Below are 24,386 nucleotides of genomic sequence, written 5' to 3'. Positions count from 1 at the left end.
AACCCATGGAGTTCTAAGCGGGAATCGGCATCCCTGACAAAGCTCTTCCCATATTTAGACACACCGGGGGGGTACAAATCGGTGACTAATAGCTATACTCTGTCCATCGATCCCGCTAGTTGTGTTAGTTGCCTATTGTTACCTCTATTGTCTGTTGGCATCCATTATGACTACAAAGTCAATCTTATTCTCAGTTATCCTTTTCTGCTCTAGATATACTGTGGCGGCTGCACCCGCAAGTGCTTCACACTGTTGGTTAATGTAAACTGTTCTTGTAACTGTCATTGCTGAAGAATGAAAAATAAAAACTTTTGGAAAAAAAAAAATGTCCCCCGGGGGTAATGCTACATTTATAACATAGGGATGCAGTGTTTTGTAGTCCACACAGAGGGCTAGGAACAATGTTAACCGATAAGAGTAGAGCACGGGAAGTCCTCAGCTGACACATTTCTGACATGATTGACAGATGTTTTGTGACTTATTTAACAGATATAACAAAACTCTTTCAATAGTATATTGAACAGATCACAAGGGAGAAAATAGAATAAGTTCATTGTTAGGAAACCAAGGGGCGTGTTTATAAAAAAATGTACAAAGCTATTGTGATACAACATGTACATTCATACTGGGCAAATGGGGAAAAAGAGGCTGTTTTGCTATACTAAAAGCTTGACTGCAGGCTGCTGAAAGGCTGTTTCTTATAATTCACACTGGAAAAATACCATTGTATATTCAGACTTTTATTGAAATACAGTTGGACCTTATAGCAATGGTGTGGAGCTTTATTTCAATTTATGTTACATTATACTTTAAAGCGGAGGTCCACACAAAAAGTGAACCTTTGCTTTTCGGAACCTCCCCCCCCCCCTCCGGTGTCACATTTGGCACCTTTCAGGGGGAGGGGGGTGCAGATACCTGTATAATACAGGTATTTGCACCCACTTCCGGGAATAGACTTCCACTAGAGTCACGCCCCCCGCTGTCTTCTGGGAAACACACAGGTCCCAGAATACAGCAGGGACCAGTGAGGACGCACCGCGTGACTCACATATGCGCAGTAGGGAATCGGGCAGTGAAGCTGCAACGCTTCACTTCCTGATTCCCTCACTAAGGATGGTGGCGGGGGCAGCAGAGAGATGAGCGAATGCTCGGCTTCGCCTACCGACATCGCGGGCACCCTGGACAGGTAAGTGTCCATTTATTAAAGGCAGCAGCTGCAGTATTTGTAGCTGCTGGCTTTTAATATATATTTTTTTTCGGTGGACCTCCGCTTTAAGGCATGAAGACTATAGAGATCCTCTGGGGTTGTAGAAGCTGCCTGTCCAGGAACCAGATCATTTACATCAACATCAATACTTTAAGTGAGATAATCCTACAGTTCCAGATTTTATTTTCCGATTTCTTCAACTATTTAGGGCAAAGAAACAGTGACAGTGTGTAAGTGCTCTGACCCACTGACAATCAGCTTGCCAGTGCCCCCCCCCCCCCTTTACCATACCTCACAACTTTTTGTTGAGATGGGAATGAGGGACACCTATCAGCAAAAGTATGCAGGCATAGGACACACCCCTTCCCATGCCCCTTAAAGCAGAAATGTACAAAAAAACAAGATTGGTTAAAACCACAAGTTCTTTTTTTACCACTACTATTCCTTATATTGGCTTTTGGAATTTACAAATTCAGCAATTTAGAAATCAGATGAAAGGTTTAGTGCTGGAAAACAATTTTTGATAGATAAAAGGTGCATTTTATAGACATCTATATAGATTAGACCAAAATGAGGGACAAATGGGAGCATTGCCGAGGGACAGAGGGGCATTGCTCCAAATCAGAGACAGTCCCTCAAAATCAGGGACAGTCAGGAGCTAAGCCTTTACTGCTTTTTTCTCTGTCGAAGCTGGCACCAAAATTCCCTGTGAAGAATGATATGAGATACCAGAGTAGCGGTAATGTCACTGTCCTGCGAGAGGTGCTTGGGACTAATGTTTTCTGTAATGGCACAAGGGGTGTGGAGAGCTATTTGTAGTGTGCAACTTGCTTTAGGAAATTAAACATTTTTGGTTGCTCATTTTGACAGGATCTCACTGGTGAACTGTTGGGAAGCATTCTGACAGCACATGTTTTGGTTGATGAGGGCAGGTTTTCATTTGGTGAAATTCAGCCTTTGGTTCAGGTCTGTTCTGATTTGTTATTTCCGCTTACCTCTCAGGGTCATGATGTTTTCAGTCCTTCCTTAAGTATGCTTCAGGTTGAATTTCTGGGATGACTGCTGGAAAATTGTACATGTTCCTTTCTCCAACAATCAGGGAAGCCATCAAACACCTGTACGAACTCAGCTTCCCCCCCTCACACCTGAATATATGACGGCCCCCCTCCTCACACATGTACACACTCAGTTCCACTCCTCACACCTGTATATGTCAACCCCCCCCTCACACCTGTACACACTCAGCCCCCCCTCACACCTCTATATATGTCAGCCCCCTCACCCCTGTACAAACTGTATGCATCAGCCCCTCTCCTCAAACCTGTATATGTCAGCCCCCTCCTCACACTTGTACGCACTTAGCCCGTCTCCTCATACCTGTATGCACTCAGCCCCTCTCCCCACTCCTGTATGCACGTAGCCCCTCTCCTCACACCTGTATTTGTCAGTCCCCCTCCTCACACTTGTACGCACTCAGCCCCCCTCCCACACCTGTAGTTGTCAGCCCCCCTCCTCACACCTGTAGTTGTCAGCCCCCCTCCTCACACCTGTACTCACTCATCCCCTTCTCACTCCTGTACACACTCAGCGCCCCCTCACACCTACATATATGTCAGCCCCCTCACCCCTGTACACACTGTATGCACTCAGCCCCCTCCCCACACCTGTAGTTGTCAGCCCCCCTCCCCACACCTGTAGTTGACAGCCCCCCTCCTCACACCTGTACTCACTCAGCCCCTCTTCTCACACCTGTACACAGTCAGCCCCTTCTCACTCCTGTACACACTCAGCGCCCCCTCACACCTACATATATGTCAGCCCCCTCACCCCTGTACACACTGTATGCATCAGCCCCTCTCCTCACTCCTGTATATGTCAGACCCTCTCCTCACACCTGTGCACACACTCGGCCCCCCTCCTCACTCCTGTATGCACTCAGCCCCCCTCCTCACACCTGTAGTTGTCAGCCCCCCTCCTCACACCTGTACGCACTCAGCCCCTGTCCTCACATCTGTATATGTCAGCCCCCCCCCCCATTTGGCGGCTGTACACACTCAACCCCTCACCCCACTCCTGTATATGTCAGCCTCTCTCCTCACACCTGTATATGTCAACTCCCCTCACTCCTGTATATATGTCAGCTCCACTCGCTCCAGTATATATGTCAGCCCCCTCACTCCTGTATATATGTCAACCCCTCTCACTCCTGTATATATGTCAACAATTCTCATTCCTGTATATATGTCAGCCCCCCTTACTCCTGTATATATGTCAGCCCCCCCATTCCTGTACATACTGTATGCATCGGCCCCTCTCCTCACACCTGTACGCACTCGGCCCCTCTCCTCACACCTGTATATGTCAGCCTCCCTCACTCCTGTATATATGTCAGCTCCCCTCACTCCTGTATATATGTCAGCCCCCCTCACTACTGCATATTTGTCAGCCCCCCTCCCTCCTGTATATATGTCAGCCCGCCCACATATACACATCTGTAAAACACACAAAGCTCTGGCCCCTCCCTGTACACAAACAGCCCCCTCCCTTTCCTTCATAGCCCCTACTTGTAAAGGAGGTATTCCTACCTAGTCCCAGCTCTTGTTTCCACAAAGCTAGCATGTTGCTGCACATGCACATAGTAGCCTGAGGTGGCAGTAAAGAGCTCAATGTCTGAGCTCAATGATACAGAGCAGCAGAAGCTGCCCAAGTTGTTTCTATAGCGCACAACCTGAGTTTCTTTTGCAGTGATTTGCTCCTGTTGCGCCAAAGTTGGAAGGTCCAGATACCCACTTGGAAAGTGAGAGCTGCACTGGCTATTAGAGCCCCTGTTGTAGAGGTCTTCTATGTAAGGGCAGGGTTCAATTTGAACCTTGTCCTGACCTAGGCAATATCTCTGCAATCCCAGGTGCATTCAGGACCCTGGTTGGGTTACCTATGCCCTGGATAGACCTGAGAGACAGTTAAAATGCGTGGCAATCTCTAGCTACCCGAATGGGAAAGGTACAGTAGTGGTGGGACACCCTGGATTCAGGGTACCAGTTTGGACCAAGTGTTAAGCCTTCGGGTTGACTTCAGAATCCCAGCAGTGGGATGTATGCTGCAGTAAGTAATTGAAAGCCTTTGGTGTTGCACCTCCTCAGGGATCTGATCAGCAGGGAACCCAGACAGTTTTCAGACCCTGACAACAAGGTATTCAGTCAGCCTCCAGACTCTGGTGACAAGGTTCTCAGTCAGCCTCCAGACACAAGCAATGGGGCATGGTGGATCGTCCAGAGGCCGTTCATTACTGTGGACGAACAGTCAGGACCTGGTTTACCTGCTGGCAGCACTGTGCTTCCCTGGGTGGAAAGCTACAGTTCTGGTGTCCACCAGCAGGTGTCTCACAGCAGCCAGCAGGTTCTTGCAATCAGCTCCAGCCCCAGCTGCTGGGAGGGTACTTAGACCCCATGCACACTATTAGATTTTCTGCAGATTTTTGTCTTCACATTTACCAAAACCATATAATGAGGTCAAACCTTAAGAGTTTCAATTTGTATGCAATCAAGCAGGCCCTTGTACTACATGGTTTTGGTAAATCTGAAGACAAAAATCTGCAGAAAATCGAACAGTGTGTTGTGTATGGGGTTGCCTCGTACACACGCTTTGATTTTCGGACGTCCAATTTTTGTGGCATGCTAGTTTAATGTCGAAAGTGAAGAGGTTACTAAAAAAAAGAGAATTTTAGTTTGACAGAATGCAACGCCAGAAGTGACGTAATGTGTTGAATAGTTTTGTATGTATTCTTTCGTTTCTGAGCATGCGTAGTCTTGCTCTTATGATTTTTTTCTGTACAAAAACCATTCTACGAAAATCAGACATTGAGTTCACATCTGACAAAAATGTTATAGTCTGCAAATTCTGCTTTTGTCAGACGAAAAAGTGAAATCAGCTGTGGAAAGCACCGTACTAAAGGTAAGATCTGAGGACAATCGGTCGTGGTAACACAATTGACGTCTGAAAATTAAAGGGTGTGTACGGGCCATTAAGCTTGTCTCTACTCATACCTTGCGTCAGTGTTTTGACTGCCTTTCTTGCTGCCAGATTCTAAATTCTCCGGCTCTAGCATGCATCCTGTACCTTGCTTCTCTTGTTCCTTTGCCCAGTCCTGATTCCTCCCCTTACTTGCATCCCTGTTTTTTTCTGTTGCCCGTGACCCTCATTTGTATATATTTTGTATATATTATATGGTTAGTTTGTTAGGTTTCTGTTTTAGGCTTTTTGGGTGTGGGTCACTTGTTGTTTATGTTCACTATTTACTGCCGTATGCATATCTTCTAGCTTGCTGTTAATAAATGTATTTCGTTATACATTGTTTGGTCCCAGCTTCCTTGTGTGGCTACATCTGCTCATCCCATTGGTGTCTCCTGACAATGACAATGACTCTTTATACAAAGCCTTTATTTTTCAGTGGGTACAGAACATTTCTGCATTTTTTTTCATTTGGGTTTAGGAGATGATGTGTCAATTTTGCTGTCCTTACTATCGTAGACTCTGAATACATGGGTATATTCAGAGTTTGCAGTGTTTATATCGTTATGCATATATAGAATGCCAGCCTGCATTGGAATACAGAAATGGCTCCTCAATGCATACCTTCTTCTGGGGTGTTCTGAAAGGTTTTGATTGTCTATACAATATATGTTCAATCTATATGTCCAATTATTACTTTAGTTAGAACTTACTTGAGTTACATTACAGTGCAGTAAGCAGTATTCTGTAAGATATTTTGCTCATCTGAGTTAGGTATAGGGTCTTTTTAAGCAGCATAACCTCAGAATATTTTGTATATGTTTTATGTTTATATTTTAATTTACCAGGTGGAAATAAAAATAAATAAAATAAATAAAAAAGTAAATGAAAATCATCAGCTCCATCAATCCACTTTTTTTTTTTAATCAGAAAAATATTTATTGTGCCAAAGAACAAAATACACATACATACAGTAAAGGGTGGCCAAAATATAAAAGAAAAATACAGTAATACAGAAATAAAAGGAACACTTTACCCACTAGATCAAAGTAGGACACACACCCGGTGTAAGAGTACAACTTGGCACCAGATTTTTAACTTAAAACAAAAAGAATCTAACAGTAATAGAGTCTCTCTTTTTTGTAAAAGGAAGAGAAAACCACGGCCAAGGGGCCAATGCACAACGGAAGGTTATACTATCCCATGAAGACAAAAATCCTCTGAATACCCTATATAATGTTAGCAGTTACAAGTTTGTACTCGCATATGGTGACTTGCTTGGGGACAGAACTCCATGTCCACCCCCCAAGTGGAAGGCATAATAAATATCATACTCTCAAACTTGAAATAATCTTTGCATAATCAACTGTGCTGGAGCTATTCCAGGGGTGTCCAGCCATGCTTGCCAGATTGAGTTAAATTTCCCATTAGCGTTTCTATGCTAGATAGGTTAACTTTTCATGGATAAGTGTCTGATTAACCTGTTCTATCCAATTTTTCATGGAAGGAGTATTTGGGGACAGCCACAATCTGGTGAGTTTTCTGGCAAGGTATAGGAGTGGTATCACAGCAATATTTATTGGAGGGGGAAAAAGCTCTTCGTCTATTACTCCCGATAAACAAACTACAGGGTCCATTGGGACCTTGATCATATACAGTGGATATAAAAAGTCTACACATCTCTGTTAAAATTTCATGTTTCTGTGATGTAAAGAAATGAGACAAGTATAAATCATTTCAGAACTTTTTCCTCCTTGTGTGTGTAGACTTTTTATATCTACTGTACACCCTTGAGATGGTATCAGTCACTTCCCTCCAATATCGGAAGAGTTTAGGACATCGCCACATCAAGTGTATAAGCGTCCCCTCTTCACCACAACACTTCGGACATATAGGCGAGTCTCTTCTCCCCCAACGATAAAGCTGCGATGAAGTCCGGTATGCCCTGTGCAGCAGAAATAAATGGGACAGTTTATGTAAAGCCGAGACTGAGATGGATGGTATGGATTGTAAGTAGGGTTGCACAGATAGCACTTTTTTTAAGACCAAGTACAAGTAGCCATATTTTTTTCAAGTAATCACCGATACCAATACTTTTTTAATGTCATGTGATAGTGGCACTAATATGCAGCACTGATGGGCACTGATAGGTGGCACTGATGAGGAGGCACTAATATGCAACACTGATGGGCACTAATAGGTGGCATTGATGGGCACTAATGGGGTGGCACTGATGAGGAGGCACTAATATGCAGCACTGATGGGAACTGATGGGGTGGCACAGATGAGGAGGCACTAATATGCAGCACTGATGGGCACCAATAGGGGTGACACTGATGAAGCATGGCCTTTGTGAATAGTTTTTTGTTTTACATAAAAAAAAATTATATATATATATATATATATATATATATATACAATGCTTTCTTTTTTTTTTGGGGGGGGGTTAGGATGAGGACAGTGTCAGTGTTTTCTTATCTTTTATTATTTTTACAATTTGACTTTTAAATATTTAGGGCTAGATTCAGAGAGACTTACGCCGACGTATCAGTAGATACGCCGTCGTAAGTCTGAAAATGCGTAAGTCTCCTACGCCGTCGTATCTTGGGTGCATATTTACGCTGGCTGCTAGGGGGCGCTTACGTTGATTTACGCTCCGAATATGTAAATGAGCAAGATACGCAGATTCACGAACGTACGTACGCCCGTCGCAGTAAGCTACGCAGTTTACGTAAGACATACGCCGGCGTAAAGATAAAACACCTCTATAGGTGGCGCAGCCCATGCAAGGTATGGACGTCGGAACTGCCATCAAATTTTACGTTGTTTACCTAAGTCGTACGTGAATGGGTCTGTGCGTAAGTTCGGTTCACGTCGTACGCATTGAGCGGTCGTATCGTAGGGAGTATTTGCACCATACCAACGGCCCTTCATTTACATGGGGTCACGGTTAATTTACATGTAGTACACCCACTACCTGCCTAATTTGAATTAGGCGGGTTTACGCCGGACCATTTTCGCAATGCCGACGTAACTTATGGAGCAAGTGCTTTGTGAATACTGGCCTTGCCTCACTATGTTACGTCGGCATAGTGCAAATGGGATGTGCTATGCCGGCCAAAAGATGCGCCCAGGTATGTGAATCTAGCCCTTATTGTTTTTCTTTTTCTTTTTTTTCATAAGCCCTGTTGGGGGGTGGCTTTGGTGAGATATCAGGGTTCTAAACATATCCCTGACAACTCCTTTTTGAGACAGGGACTGAGGACAAAGATTCCCCAGTCCCCTTCTCTGCAGCCTCAGCAGAACTGAAGATGAATGAACAGGAGACAGAGGCTCCTGTTCATTCATAAACTGAAGCACAGTAAAACCAGTTTACAATGCTCATTTATATAAATGGACAGAGACAGTGATCACTGACTCTGTGCATTCAGAAAAGGAAGGAGCCATAAAAGGACATATATACTGGCTCCTTCCTCCATCCTGACAGATCTGGGATAAGGGAGTACCAGAGGAGGACCCAAGGAGCTGGAGGAGGACCTGGAGGAGGACACCGGGAGCCAAAAGAGGACAGGGGGAGCTGGAGGAGACCCGGGAGCTGGAGGAGGACCCAATGAAGGACCCGGAGATCCAGAGGAGGACACAGGGGACAGTTGGGAGTGAACAGTGTTGTAATATGGACAGTTATAAGCACCAATCTCCCTGTATTGCTTTTAATAAAGCAACTGACAGCCACTGGAGGGAGAGGAGGAGAAGCAACTATCAGCTGCTTTATTGAAAGCTATACAGGGAGATTGGTGCTTGTAACTCCCCCCACTGCCGCACCGATCATCTGTGAGGCTGCCTGGCCTCCCCTGCTATGCTGAGGACGCTGTACTGGCCTATCAGCGGCCCTGCCGGGAGGTATCGGATTGAGCATCTGTCAGGGCTGGGCTCAGCCCTTCCTTCTCTGAGCTCTGAGCTCAGCTGTCATTTAATTGCCAGTATTCTTCATTCCACAGTGAATCACCTCGTCTTCATTTCCCACTTGTCAGCTAGCCCTGCTGTCTATTTAAACTGCCTGGATCAGATCTCATGTGCCTGCACCTGTTCAACCTATCCAGATACTCTCTGTTGTGTTTTCCTGTAAAAAAAATTTGTCTGGCTGATTTCTCTTCTGGTTCCTGATCCTTTTTTCTGCCTCTATTGCGCTAATCTCTGGATTCCTGTTTCACTGTCTTGTTCCGACTACACACTCTGGTTACTGAACCCTGCTTATGTTTTGACTACTTTTTTTCTGTTTATACCATTTTATTAAAAAGTGTGATTTTACTGCACTTCTGTCTCTGTCCGATTCATGGTTCCTGACAGTAGGCAAAGGCCATGAATTCAGAAGATGCAGGCAATCCACTTATTGGCAATATTTTTTCCAGACTGGATGAGCAGGATCACCACATGGATCAGTTTGCCATAGCGTTATGAACGATCCTGATTCGCACTGATAACCTGGATCCTCCCACTGAGGCTGTTACGGTACAACCAGTGTTGCAGGCCATTCCTGCTGCTGCTTCAGTCTCTGTGCAGGCACCCACTTTGAATATTCGCTCTATAAGAGGTATGTTTGGTTTCTGCTCTGCTTCCCCAGCAATTTGGGGGCGATAAAGTTCAATGTAGAGCATTTCTCAACCAGGTTGGAATGTACTTTGAAATGCTGCCCCAGGTGTTTCCCATAGATAGACGCAAAGTAGGCTTCGTGATTTCTTTGCTTTCTGAGAGAGCCTTGGCAAACCCTCTAATGGGAGACACAAAACCCTGTCGTCTTGAGTTACCCAGAGTTTGTGGCTTCCTTTAAAAGGGTATTTGACGTTCCCGCAATGTTCCACTTCTACTGCCAAAAGCCTCATGTCCATCAAACAGAGTACGAGAACTGTTGCCGATTACGCCATTGAATTCCGTACTCTGGCAGCAGAGGTTGATTGGAACAATGAGTTCCTTGTGGCTGCTTTTTCTCATGGTCTCTCGGATAACATCAAAGATGAGATAGCAGCCTGAGACATACCCACTGAGCTGGAGACGTTGATCAAGTTTGCCATTCTCATTGACTCCAGACTCCGAGAGAGACCTTCCTTTAAGGCACGCTTGTGGAAGCCTTCTGTACGGTCCTGTAGGGTACAGACCTTAGGTGGCGTTGTTGCATCCCCAGTTATCCAGAAGGATAAGCCCATGGTTCCAGTTACTCTTTCTTGGTCTGAGTCGTCCATCAAGGTACAGGCTCTACTAGACTCTGGGGCTGCAGGCCTGTTTATAGATGGTGCCTTTGTGTCTAAGCACTCGATTCTGCTGGAGCTTCATGCCACTCCACTTGCCATTGAGGCTATTGATGGGAAACCTCTACAGCCTGCCCATTTGACTCATGAGACTGCTCCATTAACCATAGTCGTAGGGGCTCTTCACCATGAGAAAATCCAATTCCAAGTCATTTCCTCACCTCATTTCCCGGTGGTTTTTGGGTATCCTTGGGTACAGAGGCACAACCCCATATTTGATTGGCTTTGTGCTGAGGTTCTTTGCTGGGCGCCACAATTCAGGAAGACATGTTTTCAGAAAGTGGCTAAGGTCTTGTGCACCTCTTCACTCTACTCCCTGCCGGAGGACTACCGCAAATTTAGCGATGTCTTTGACAAAGGTCAAGCTGGTAGTTTGCCTCCACACCGGTCGTATGATTGTGCAATTGACCTTCAACCTGGTGTCATACCTCCTCGTGGCAAGGGTTTACCCTTTGTCTATCTCGGAGGACAAAGCCACGGAGGAGTATGTTGCTGGATTCATCCATAAATCCTCCTGCTGGTGCTGGTTTCTTCTTTGTGAAAAAGAAGAGCGGTGTACTGAGACTTGTATTGATTATAGGGGTCTCAATCATTTCACGATTAAGAATGCTTATCTGATTCCGTTGATTATGGAGTTATTTGATCCCTTCAAGGGAGCAACGGTTTTCACAAAGCTTGATTTGAGAGGGGCATACAATCTCGTGAGGATCAAGGAGGGCGATGAATGGAAAACTGCATTTAATACCAGAACATGCCATTACAAATACCTTGTAATGCGGTTTGGTCTTTGCAACACCCTCACAGTTTTCCAGGAATTTATCAACGATGTACTCCAAGATTTGTTGCAGCTATGTGTGGTTGTTTATCTTCAGAGGCTGAGAGATAATAACCTTTATTGTAAATTGGAGAAGTGTGAGTTTCATTGTGAACAGCTTAAATTCCTGGGTTATGTAATTTCCACTACTGGTTTTTGGATGGACCCAGAGAAACTGTCGGCAGTTCTACAGTGACCCCGACCCGTGGGTTTACGTCCATTACAACATTTCTTTTAGTTTTTTCCAATTATTATCGAAAGTTTATTCGTAACTTCTCATCTCTGGTCAAAGAAAGGACAGTAACCCACAGAATTGGTCTCCAGATTCCATTAATGCCTTTCAGAGTCTCAAGACTGCATTTGTTTCTGCTCCGGTGTTGGTACATCCTGATTCTATGGTACCTTTCATACTTGAGGTTGATGCAACTGAGACTGGAGTTGGCGCCCTACTGTCTAAATGTTCTACCTCAGAGCGCTATGCATCCTTTTCCAAGAAATTGTCTCCTGCGGAATGCAATTATGAGATTTGGGGCAGAGATTTGTTTTTAGCAATCATCTTAACCCTTAAAGAATGGAGGCATCTCCTCGAGGATACCACTGTGCCAGTTCTTATTCGGACTGACAAAAAGAATCTCACATTCTTGTCTGAGGTTAAATGCTTCTCTCCCAGAAGGGCACAATGGGCTCTTTTCTTGTCAAGCTTCAATTACATTCTCAGTCATACATTCTCAACTCAGTCTCATTCTTACCCGGTACTAAGAATGTAAGGGCTGATGCTTTGTCGCAACAAGTTTCCTCTGCTTCCAAGATGGAGTCGGTTCCTGTGATACCTCCTTAAAGGGTTTGTTAACCCAGCTATATAAAACTATGCCAGCCCCTCTATTAGAGGCTGGCATCGCGCACTGTCACTAATAAAAAAAAAAAAAAAAAGAGTACTGTAAATACCTAATTTCAGCTGTCTTCAGACCGGTCACATCACTCATGGCTGCTTTACAGCTCTGATCTACTGCTTCTGTGGAAGGGGCTGGAATCCCCCTCTGACATCAGACAGGGAGATCTTGTGGCCGCTCGTCTCCTCTGCAGAAGCCATGTTTTGTAGCTGTAAAGTGACCACTAGTCACGTGACCGGCCTGAAAACAGCTGAAATTAGTTGAATATCGGCAGAGGCGGAGCCAGCTGGAGACAGACAAAGAGGGGGATAACAGGCAAGAAAGAGGGGGGAGAGAGTGGAGCAGAGAGCATGCAGCCAATCACGGAGGGAGGTACTTTGACTAAGGTGATCAGGGCGGAGCAGCCCTGGTTATCGCTGTCTATTTAGAGAGGCCATACAGGAAGTGGTAGGTTCAGTTTTTTTTACAGTTTAGAGGGGGAAAGATTACATAGCACAAGCATTGTGCTGTGTAATATGCTTTAAGAGACCAGAATCTGCATATTCTTTTTGGGGTTAACAAACACTTTAACATATTCTGGCTACGGTTCATACCAGTCTCCCTTTACCGTTGGGTGACAGAATTCTTGCTGCTCAGATCCATTCTCCTTCTGAGAAACCTTTGACCACTGCTTTGTCCTTGAGAGTCTCCGCACTGCCGTGTTCCAGGCTTATCATTCTCCCAAGGCTGATGACCACCCAGGGAGAAATCAACTCTTTTGGACCATTTCCTAACAATTCAGGTGTCCTAGTCTATGTACTGATGTAGCCACCTTCGTAGTTGCTTGTTCCATGTGTGCTCAGAGTAAGACACCACAACACCTTCCAGTGGACCTCCTTTAACCCATACCTAGTTGAGAAAGGCCTTGGACTCACCTGTCTATGGTTATCCTTATGATGGTTGACCGGTTCTTGAAAATGTCTCATTGTATTCCACTTAAGAAGTTGCCCACATTTAAAGAAGTGGCTTCCATTTTTCCTCGGGAGATCTTTCGCTTACATGGGCTACCCAAGATTATCATCTTGAACAGGGATAGACAGTTTGTGTCCAGGTTTTGTCCAGCCTTTTGCGCACAGTTAGGAATTTAGCTTTTGTTCTCCTCTGCATATCACCCGCAGTCCAATGAGGCTGCAGAATGAGCCAACTAGTCCTTGGAGCAGTTTTTAGGTTGCTATATTTCTGACCACCATAACAACAGGTCAAACTCTTACCTTGGGTAGAGTTTTCTCACAATAGTGCCGTCAATACCGCTTCCTGATTGTCTCCATTTATGGCGAATTATGGTTTCCAACCATCCATGTTGCCTGACTCATTTGTTCCTCAGAGCATTCCTGCATTGGAGGAGCATCTCTGTGGTCTTTGTTCCCCTTGGGTACAGGTCCAAGAGTCCTTGCGATGTGGCAATGATAGGTACAGACTCCATATTGACGGTGGACACCTACCTGCACCTTCCTACCAAGTTGGGGACAGGGTCTGGCTGTCATCTCGCAACCTCCGACTCCGTGTTTCTTCACTGAAACTGGCACCATGGTTTATTGGGCATTTCCGTATTATTCGTAGGATCAACCCAGTGGCTTACGCTTTAGACCTTCCTTCTAATATGCGTATTTCAAATGCATTTCATGTCTCCTTATTAAAACCTTTGGTTTGCAACCGCTTCACCACCTTGGTACTACGTCCTCACCCAGTTCAGATTGCGAACCATGAGGAGTATGAAATACAATCTATTATTGATTTCCATAGGTTCTGTGGGCCCATAGAGTACCTGGTTCATTGGAAAGGGGACGGTCTGGAGGAACACTCTTGGATCTCATCCTCGGATGTACATGCTCCTGTCCTCCTCTGTGCTTTCCATAGACGTTTTCACCCCAAACCTGGTGGTCCTCCGGGGGGAGGTGTCATTGAGGAGGGGGTATGGTCAGGGCTGGTCTCAGCCTTTCCTTCTCTGAGCTCTATGCTAAGCTGTTGGTTAATTGCCAGTACACTTTATTCCACAGTGAATCACCTGGTCTTCATTTCCTGCTCGTCGGCTAGCCCTGCTGGCTATTTAAACTGCCTGGATCAGATCTCCTGTGCCTTTGCCTGGTCAACATATCCGGATACCCTCTGTTGTGTATTCCTGTTAAAGACTTTTGCCTGGCTGGTTCCTGGTCTTGTTTACTGCCTCTACTACGCTGATCTCTGGATTCCTGTTTCACTGGCTTGTTCCGACTACCTGCTCTGGTTACCGAACACTGGCTATGTTTTGACTATGTTTGCTCTGTTTATACCATTTTATTAAAAGTGTGATTTTACTGCACTTCTGTCTCAGTCTGATTCATGGTTTCTCGCAGCATCGGAGCATTTGCACGAGTACAAGTACTCGTGCAAATGCGCAGTATTGGCACAGATACTGATACAAATATCAATGCAAACCTAATTGTAAGCACGTCTTCCATGTTTCATCATCAATACTACCCAAATCCCTTTTCAAACAAGGTAAAGTAGCAGAGTCCTGTATTGTTGCTGTCAGAGTAGAGTAAATTAGCAAGATCATGCCCTTTTTGCTAGGTTCAGTAAATATGGATCTTAGCAGGGGGTGTTCGGACTACACTAGATGAGAGTAATACTGTTGGGCCTGCAATGCGTGTCTTAATTGCAGACATTTGTAAAAGTGGTGTTTCGTATCTCAAATTTAGTCTGTAACTGAACGATTTAATACCCTCTGACGAAATAGTTAGGATGTATATCGAACATCCAACGACTCCCATGTTTGAAAACCCTCCGACTTGTCTAATTCTGCATACGTGGAATTACAATATATAGGTGTTTCCTGAAGAAAACCTGACAGCTTTAAGCTTACCCAAGGAAAAGCCAAAGTTTTTTGAAAAGGAGTATCATAGGTTCCGAATTTGAGAAGGCAGGCAAGCCTTATGCAGAAGCAGCACTGCCCGACTCAATTTAGAAAAATCTGGTATCCCCCTAGATGTTGGAGTTGGGAGGCCAGGATTTGGTACCGCTAGTCCCCACTGATCCTTGCTACAGTATACTGTAGAGTGGAAAGACCTATCCTAGCAACCTTCTTATTCTAAACAATGATTCTATACGCGTAAACCACCTCTAAGGGAATCCATTGAGGAGAATTATGGATGATATACAATAGTTGTGGAGACCGAACCATTTGAGAACGGTCAGATATGGTCCTTGGCTCTTAATGAGATGAAGGGATCATGGAAAACATTTCCTCATTACATAGACCGTGATCAATTCTGGAGAGGCCCTTATGCGAGGCAAAATGACAGGAAAAAACATTAGACTACTGGTTATGTGTACGCCATACATCCCTCAAGCCCATCTCCACCAAAAATCTGGTAAAGGGCATCTGATATTGTGACAGTCCCTGACCACGAGGCAAGACAGAGAATTTGTCAAGGGTGACATACAGATAGTAAGTAAAATCTCCTGTGACATACGTTGGGATGTTAGGACGATGAGCTAAAAGGTTAGCCAAGATATTAAGTACTTCCGTGGAGAAAGGAGGATGAATGTACTGTATATGTTGGCTATTATGCATTTCAGTGCATCCAGGTTGCATAACAAAAATATATAGTGACCATATGAGTCAGAAACCGTCAATGTAATGAAAATGGGACATTTTGGTAGATTAGCATGCTAACACCTTGTGAGTGGACAGAGCAGGTAGAGTAAAATTGATGGCTAAACAAACTTGTAGAGAATGGAGTGGTTGGATCCAAGCACAAATGGGTCTCCTGCAGACACACTACAGAGGAACCCAGATGTTTAGCCGTATATAAAACAGATAGTTTTTTTAATCTGTTACCCAACCCTCTCACATTCCAGTTATTATCCCATGCAATTTAGACATAACAAAGCTGTGAAAGAATGGTTAAGCAAATCTAACCAAACAGTGCAGAATTCCATCCAGTTATACAACACACTTGAGTCCTGATAAAATGAAGGAGTGGAGCAATGATGGAGATGTCATTTAACCTCATGGGACCTTCAAGAACCAGCAAGTAAATGTCTTCCAGTGCAAGAACAACAAAGAAAAAATTGTAAAGGCCCATGAATCAACAGGGTCCATAAGCTTAACCTAACAGTATGAGAATGTCCACGTGGGACCAGCATCTGGGGGGGTTGAAACAGCTGGACTTCGCCTCGAAAGAAGATCGGGGCAAATAAAGCAATTCAAGTTTTGATTGAGAACGGTGGCTATATCTGAATCCTGTGGCCTGCTTGCATCTCACAGCATCTTCCTGAAGAGAGTGTTCCTCTCTGTCTAGTCACTGGGGTACAAGAAAGGGCTTCTTGAAGAAATGTGCTTCTCTTTTAGTTACCACATGTAAGCGAGCTGGGTACAACATGGCATACTGTAGATCCAGAGCCGTATGGCATATGGCATTTCTTTACCTTAGTGAATGGTGCTCGTTGCTTTAGGACCTCCACCGAGAAGTCAGGGAACAATGAAATCTTTGAGTTGCCAATCACTGATGCATCTCCCATAGACCTGGCTTTGGAGATAATCACATCACAATCTATGTAATTGAGCATCTTAAAGAGAAAGATTCTTGGAAAATTGTCTGATGGTAGAGATCTGGGATGCCTATTGCTCTGACATTATTTTGCCTCAAACTATTTTCCGTGTTATCAAGGCGAGCCACATGTTTGGCAGTAAGGGTTTGCTGATAATGTACCCCATGCTGCAATGGCACTCATTCATCCTCTAAGGTACTCAGGTGCCCTTCCAGCACCATTGTGCGATCTCACAGCTTTTGCATGGATTGGCCGTAGGACAAGACATACACCAGGAGTGACGTGAGACGGCGCAGAGGACGCCACTGTTTGTTTACATGCTCGTTTTTATGGTTTTTATGTAAGTGCAACTTGTTTTCAATAAATGTCCTATTTTACTTTATACTACACCATTGGAGGCCCTCTTTTGTCCCTCTTGTTTCCCTGGCTTGAGACCTTCCAGGTACTACATTCAGCCATCAGGTTCACACCCGTGGGTATCAGGAGACATTGAGGAGATTGCCGTGAGGTGGAGTTTGATGTATTAACCGCTCTATTTTTCCCTCATTGAGGTGAGAGTTCTGGGAGACCAGACTGGTGTCTTTGGTGGAGTTTCCATTTCCTCTGGGATTAGTGGACACCCATTCACAGCGGCCTATCTGTCACTTTCACATTTGGATTTTGACACTATTTTTTCCAGCGTCATCTTCTTAGTTAAGATTTGATCACTCAGCACCTTTATTTGCACTTTTTGATGTTTATGTGTCTTCATATTGTTTATATATGAATGTTTTGCGCAATTACTTTATATTACTTTATTTTATCTACATTCGCTGCCAAGCCACGCCCCCATCAATCGGCTTTATGAAAATGAATACGTACTAAGTTCAAGAAAATGACGACTTTATAAGGAATTGTACATTTTTTACTGGGATCAATCATTGTCTATGATTTCCAGCAGGAGTTTATCTAGTGATCAGAAAAGTAAATGAGTTCAGTTCACTGGCACCTTGTGCCTCTTCTGTAATATAACATCAGTGTAATCTGTTGTAAAAGTGGCACTATTAGGCAGGCCATACACAATGCAAATTTCTTTCCTGCAACCACAGGGAAGAAATTTGCATGATTCCCCCATGCACACAGACAGTGCTGACAGGGGAACCAGCAATTGTTTAGGGGAACCTGGGGAGCTGGCAGGGGGGCTGGGGCGGGCAGGGAAAGAAGTCCCTGCCGGGAGAAGACATTAATAATCACAATAGAGTCCAGCAGGCTGGTTGTACCCGAGTTGATCGATCAATTAACTTGGTACATTCAGCCTGCCTATTAACAGTTCGAATGGCCGGCCTTACAGAAACTCTCAAAACTACTTGGAAAAAAGGAGGAACATGTAAAATAGTCTAAAGGAAGTCTGCAGTGTAAAGGAAATGATAGTAATGGGGTAATTATGGTAAATGTAAACATTTTTAAATTGTTCCACACAGTGCAGAACCAAGTGCACTCTACACAATGACAAAGCTTTATCCCTCTTAGCTCGCAGTCACAGAAAGATGTAGATGAATAGCCAGAAATGATTGTTTTCATAAAATTGCTTTGTCACATAATTGTCAAAAAACATGCTATAGTAGTATGGTTTACCTCATCAAGACGTCTCTCGGTTCCTAATGCCAACAGATTATTGTACTCTCTTTCCAGAATTTGTCTAGCCTGGAAATCAAAACAGTCAGCATTCAGTTATAAAAACACAAATATCCATTTAATGACACCTTAAATGATACCTGCTTAGCTACTATACTTGGTATTTGGCCTCACCCTCAAACTTCTCATGAAACTTTCCAATTGTAATGTAGACCTCAGATGCAATAAAGTCGGCTCCATTGCTCTGGTCTGCACAGTCCCAGACAGTGTTCATCACCTTTTTAGGTTTGGAGACCTGTGAAGCAGACCCATATGCTCCAGGAGCAGAAAATAACATAATGCCCCCCAGCAGTCCATCTCAGCCCACATGCCGAAAGCTGAAATTCTCTAAGGCCATTCAGAAGCATTTGCATCTACTTCACAGGCTGTTGTAGGTGTTTAACAGATAAAAAGTGGCAGTTTTCAGAAAGCAGGAGCTGGTTTAATTAAACATCTTAGATCTGTCTTAGTTCAGAAGTCTAATAAGCAGTGCCAGGACAAGGTCATCCAGTGCCATGGGAAAAGATGTCAAATTGTCCCCCCCATTATGTGCAAACTTACGAGGATAAGGGGGAGAGAACACAGCCCACACCTCCTTCCAGCTCTCTCCTCCTTTTCTTGCCGCTTACAGAGCTGGGCTGACAGAAGTAGTGATGCCGCTGTCATTACTCCTGTCAGCCTTATAGTAGAAGGAACTTGCGGCGCTCCCATCCCTACCATACATGCTGCGCCCAGGGCAGCCGTCCCTTCTGCTCATCCCTTGTCCCAGTCTTGTTAATAAGGAGCATGGAAAGAGGTCAGATGCTAAAAATATGCAAACATGCAAAAACAGACAACATTTCCGGGACAAAAGAAGGTCAACCAAGGTGACATAAACCAGTACCAGTAAGTCACCTTGGTGCCCTACTTTTCATTTTTTTCTACTTGTAGTGTCACTTTATGTACAGCACCTGAATCTCCACCTGAATGTGTGTTGGATATGGTGAGCTACATGTATGTTTGATGTGGTAAATTAGCAGGTGTGGCTCAAATATTGGCATCAGTCTATTATTGCGTCTTCCTGACACAGTATGACTTCAATAACTGCTAGCAAACAACCTAAAAGCTCTCATTACCAAATCTACTACACAAAAAACGACTTCAACCAAAAGTCAGCTCAGGCACAAAACCATTGAAGAAATGTCCTTTTCAAAATTACTTGTAGATAATACAATCAAAATCAACAACAAAAACCCTGCATGTGTTTATGTGATACTGATGCCAAAAATAAAAAGAATGGAATTACTCTTATGGTCCAATGAAAAAGAAAAGCAGCTAGCACACCACTAGATACAAATCGGTTTAGAGCAAAGAAAAAAACATGTTGCACTAATCAAAACATGTATATGATCTTAGCGCAATTGTGTGCAATAATAACAGTTGATAAAGTTAAAAGTGAAGATAAATCAGAATGCAAAAAAAAATTGTGTACAATATTAACAATTGTGTCACAAAAATTACAAAGCAAGTCTATTCAGCATACAAAAATGAAAACAATCCCATAATAAGAATTTCTCAGTGTTCCACACCATCTGCATGATCGCTTTATTGTTTGTGCATGAATGGTGACCTTACAACATCAACTCTGTCCCACATGTTTCGTCACAACTGACATCATCAGGCACTCAGAGGGGATCTCACTCTTTTTTTCATCTTTGCACATTGTTTTTTTGCACTGAGATAATTATTATGGGTCTTTTTTTTCGCTATTGTATGGTGAATGGACATGATTTGTTATTTTTGTGACACTATTGTTAATATTGTATACAATATCTTATTTGCATATGGATTTATCTTCTTTATCAATTGTTTTTATTACACAGAATTGTGTTATGATGATATAATGTACATACTGTATTTTGATTAGCGCAACAGTGTTTTTTTTTATGTGATATTGATAGCAGAAGAAACCCATGTAAGGGGAATATCATATACTGTAGGTTAAAATGGCCTTGAGCTATGTATATATGTGAATTGTCCTTTATTTTTATTTATTTTTTGCAAAAAAAAATCATGCATATATTCATTTATTACACATTGTTTTGCAGTATTTTAGGGATTGCATTGCTGCTTTTTGGTTCAGGTGTGTATTATTATTATTATTATTATTATTATTACTACTACTAACAAAATCCAGATCCAGAGTAAGAGACATTACCCTTACGGATGATTGTGCTATGCTGATGCCATTGATATCATAGACATACAGTATATGAAGGGCCTGTCTTGTTTTCCGTTTGTTTGCTTGTTTTTTTTTTTTCCTTTGATAATATATGTACAATAAACGTAGAAATAGACATTTCTAAAAATGATTGGGCTTGAGCTTTTCATTAACGTTATCTTTTCTTGTAGTACGTCACATCAGTAATAAACTGAGCAACGTGTAATCCCATCGAGACAGCTCAGTTTGTTTACAAAGTTGGCAACTGAGTGCAAAGAAAATTTCAATTACGTAATAGCATAACTAAGAAAAAAAACATATACTATAGCCTAAATAACATTAGAAAAGGCAGCTACCACTGGCCAACTTACCTGAGTATTTTGTGTTGGGATTTGTAATAACAGTGCCAAACTGGTGTAATCAAAGTTTTCATCCAGAGCAATGAGCGAGCCATGCACACCACTTTCTAGAATGCTGTTTGCATAATCCCTTAGACCTATTGCCTGGATCCAACGGATTACTCGGTCATTGCTCCAAACCAGCACATCTAGAACAGGAAAACACATTGCAGTGTCAGCCTATTAATCGTCATTTCAAAATCTCTCTCTTGTTAAGCCACCTTCATAAATAAATCATTCCTTAACTTTATCTGCAGGCAAAATGGCAATCTTTCCAAAAAGAAAGTATTTCTATTTCCCTTTAGTGGTTTTAAGCTTGTAGTAAATAATGCACCCAATTTAGATTAAGATCTATAGCAAAACTTTCCTGTGAGAGGTAGGGATCATATAGCCATACCGGAGATGCTAGCTGTCTGGCTATTGCACTGACTAAAAGTGCTGAATTAGTGTTCATAACTGAAGGTGGCAGACATCCCTATTTTTGGGCTTCATTCTGGTAAGGGACATAAATTATTGAAGAAAAAAGGTAAACAGGGGAGCTAGGAAGCATTTACAGAAATAGCAATGGCAGCGTCCATGACTCTCACAGGAAAGTTTCCATTATGGAACATATAATCGGAAGGTGTTTTCACCTGTGTTACCTACACACATTGGATACTAGCTATCCAATATTTGTTTTCTGTTTTAAGTCAATCTACCTGAGACCACACCTGAAGAAAAATGCTTTTTATGGCTGTGTGTTTGCAGCCCAATAGCAGTGTTTTCATTTGGGATTTCTGATAACAAACAGGTCACAGCTTATTACTTACATTTAAGATAAAAGATCAGTATTGTGTTTGGAACGCCTAAAAATGGGTCCCCTGAAGAATTCATGTGGTGTGATGTAACGTGTAGGGAGGGTTAGAGGCTGATGCAAACCGGAAGTGACGTAAGAAGGCGCTGGAAATGCTGCAATTTCACGATTTGCTTGTTTTTATATGTTTTCCATGTAAGAGTCCATCCTCTTAGTGCCCAATAAAATTGTCTTTGTTTATAATCAACATACTACACTATTGGAGGCCTTTTCTTCTCTCCCTCCCCACTCACATGCCCCATAAATTGGAGATTATTGAGATAGGTTAGTGGAAGAAATTGGCGGCTCACAGGAACAGCGGATGCTGACAGCCAGAGCCATTTCAGTGTCGGAGAGATTAGAAGAGAGGGTTTGGTGACCACTTTGCCCAAGTCTGGATCACATATATGCTCTATTAATGTGAATTGCTACATACATTGAGGTGAGAGTTCTGGAAGACCAGTCTGTGGATTATCTTACCACTCATTTATTTTATTGTGGACATTTTCATTGGGACCTATATATTCCTTGCAGATTGCTATTGCGTTCACAGGAAGGTCCTAGATTCATCTAGTTATCTCATTTTCCTCGAAGCACTTGCCTATTTCAGCTAAATTAGTGATTGCAAAGACTTTTCCAGTATCTTTGAAGTTTTGGGACATTATGTATTGATAGTTTTTTCACTTTTTGTTCATTCAATAACTCTTTATTGTTTTCACGTTGAACATTATTTCCCCTTAACAGGATGTTTTAGTGTTTGTAGTGACATCACTCTTTTTTTTAACTCAATAGATTTTTATTGGTAATTGAATTGTCATACATTTCAACATTGCATGTGCCATACAGTTTTTACATATGTTCTTTACGGATGAGGAACATTAAGAGCTTTCCATTACAGAACACGTAGTACCTCTATCCGTTGTGATCATTGTCAGGAAGCACATGATATAACATACATGTATTAACATACAAAAATAGAGCAGGTTTTCCTTCTGCCCTGTGTTCGTGGGTCGAACTTTCAACATCTTAAATGAACATACAAGGCTTTAAAGGATCTTTGCATAGTTCCTGTTGAAGGGTAGGGCGGGTCCCCTCCCGGGGCACCCCTTTCGGGAACTATACTGTGTCCCGGTGAGGACCCCCCCCCCCTCCCGGGGGAACCAGGAGTAATACCCATTACTGTGTGGCCAGTCACTGCGTCTGGTCAGTCAAAGAGGAGAAGAAAGTGTTTTGTTTAGTCCTGGTGATCCTACCCAGTCAGTCCATAGTTGCCATTTCTTGAGGTTTTGTGTCTTATTGCCGTGGCGGAGTGCTAGGGTGGTTTCATATATAAAATGGGTATGTGTGGTGTGTACCACGTCACTGAGTGTAGGAGGGTCTGGATCTTTCCATTTTCTAGTGATGTTAAGGCGTGCTGCCAAGAGGATATGCATTGTGATCATCCTTGATGGGGTAGGGACACGTTCTATGTTCAGTGAAAGGAGCGCCACGGCCGGTTGTCTGTCCAAAGACATCTTTGTGACGTCCTTGAGGAGTTTGAATACTAAGGTCCAATAGAGGTCTAGTTTCGGGCATCCCCAAAGTGTGTGTAGTAGATCACCCTTCAGGCCGCATTTCCTCCAACAGGTATTGTCACGTGTGGGGTCGAATTTGGAGATTTTGTCAGGGGTAATATACCAGCGGTAGGTCAGTTTGAATGCCAGTTCCCACAGGGTGGCACAGCACGTGGCTTTGTACGTGGATTGGCCTGCTTTTTCCCATTGTGCCAAGGAAAATTCTTGTCCTAGGTCTTTTTCCCATTTAATTATTGCATTGCAGCTGGTGAACGTGGTTTTGGAGCCGAGCAGAGTGTAAAAGATTGAGATTCCCTTTTTGTGGACCGAAGGGGATCTGTAATAGATCCACGCTTTTTGAGGGAGAGAGCAAGTCCACGTGGCTACTGAGAGGAGACAGTGTCGGGTACGGAGATAGAGGAACTGGTCAGATTCTGGGATGCGGAATTGTGTTTGAAGGACTGGGAATGACTTCATGTCGTTACTTGTTATCAGATCGGAGATATGGGTTATCCCCAGTGCCTTCCAGCGAGAGTAGGAAGTGGACACCATAAATATCTGTAGTGTTTCTATTGGGATAGGTAGTGTGGATTGTATGTCGTGGGTCGTGAGTGAGCGTGTGAGTTGGTACCAGGCCGATAGGGTCACGTAGACGGTAGGGGACATAAGGGGGGGGGGTTTCGCCCCCAGTGCGGTGGCAAATAGCCAGGCTGGTAGACTATGATGCGGGACCGAAGCTTCTTCTATTTTTCCCCATAGTGTGGAGGGAGGGCCGGGGGCTAACCATTCTTTAGTTTGTGTTAACACAGAGGCTAAATAGTAGTCTCTGAAGTCGACATACCCCATGCCTCCTGCTGAGCGGTGTTTCACCAGTCTGGCATGACTACACCTAGCTTTTTTGTCTTTCCAAACACATTTTGACAGTATCGTTTGCAATGATGTAAAGTATTTACGGG

General features: G+C 43.4%; 1 protein-coding gene across 12 annotated transcripts in view; it reads right to left on the bottom strand.

Moving 5' to 3' along the window:
• PPFIA2 (PTPRF interacting protein alpha 2) overlaps nucleotides 1-24,386 on the bottom strand; it is a 480,721-nt gene that overhangs the window by 30,579 nt on the left and 425,756 nt on the right. For 11 of the 12 annotated variants that reach the window (XM_040344191.1, XM_040344192.1, XM_040344193.1 and 8 more), the window contains 2 exons: nucleotides 21,019-21,194; nucleotides 18,409-18,477 (listed from right to left, as the gene is read on the bottom strand). In XM_040344191.1, the coding sequence (XP_040200125.1) occupies nucleotides 18,409-18,477; nucleotides 21,019-21,194 (245 nt within the window). Of the gene's footprint in view, nucleotides 1-6,164; nucleotides 7,161-18,408; nucleotides 18,478-21,018; nucleotides 21,195-24,386 lie in introns of those variants that run through there. The other variant, XM_040344198.1, reaches the window with a different exon arrangement.

Source organism: Rana temporaria, chromosome 3 (genome assembly GCF_905171775.1).
Source record: "Rana temporaria chromosome 3, aRanTem1.1, whole genome shotgun sequence".
NCBI classification, from domain to species: Eukaryota; Metazoa; Chordata; class Amphibia; order Anura; family Ranidae; genus Rana; species Rana temporaria.
The sequence above is the reverse complement of the archived record's forward strand: the minus strand, read 5'-3'. Positions and strand labels throughout refer to the sequence as shown.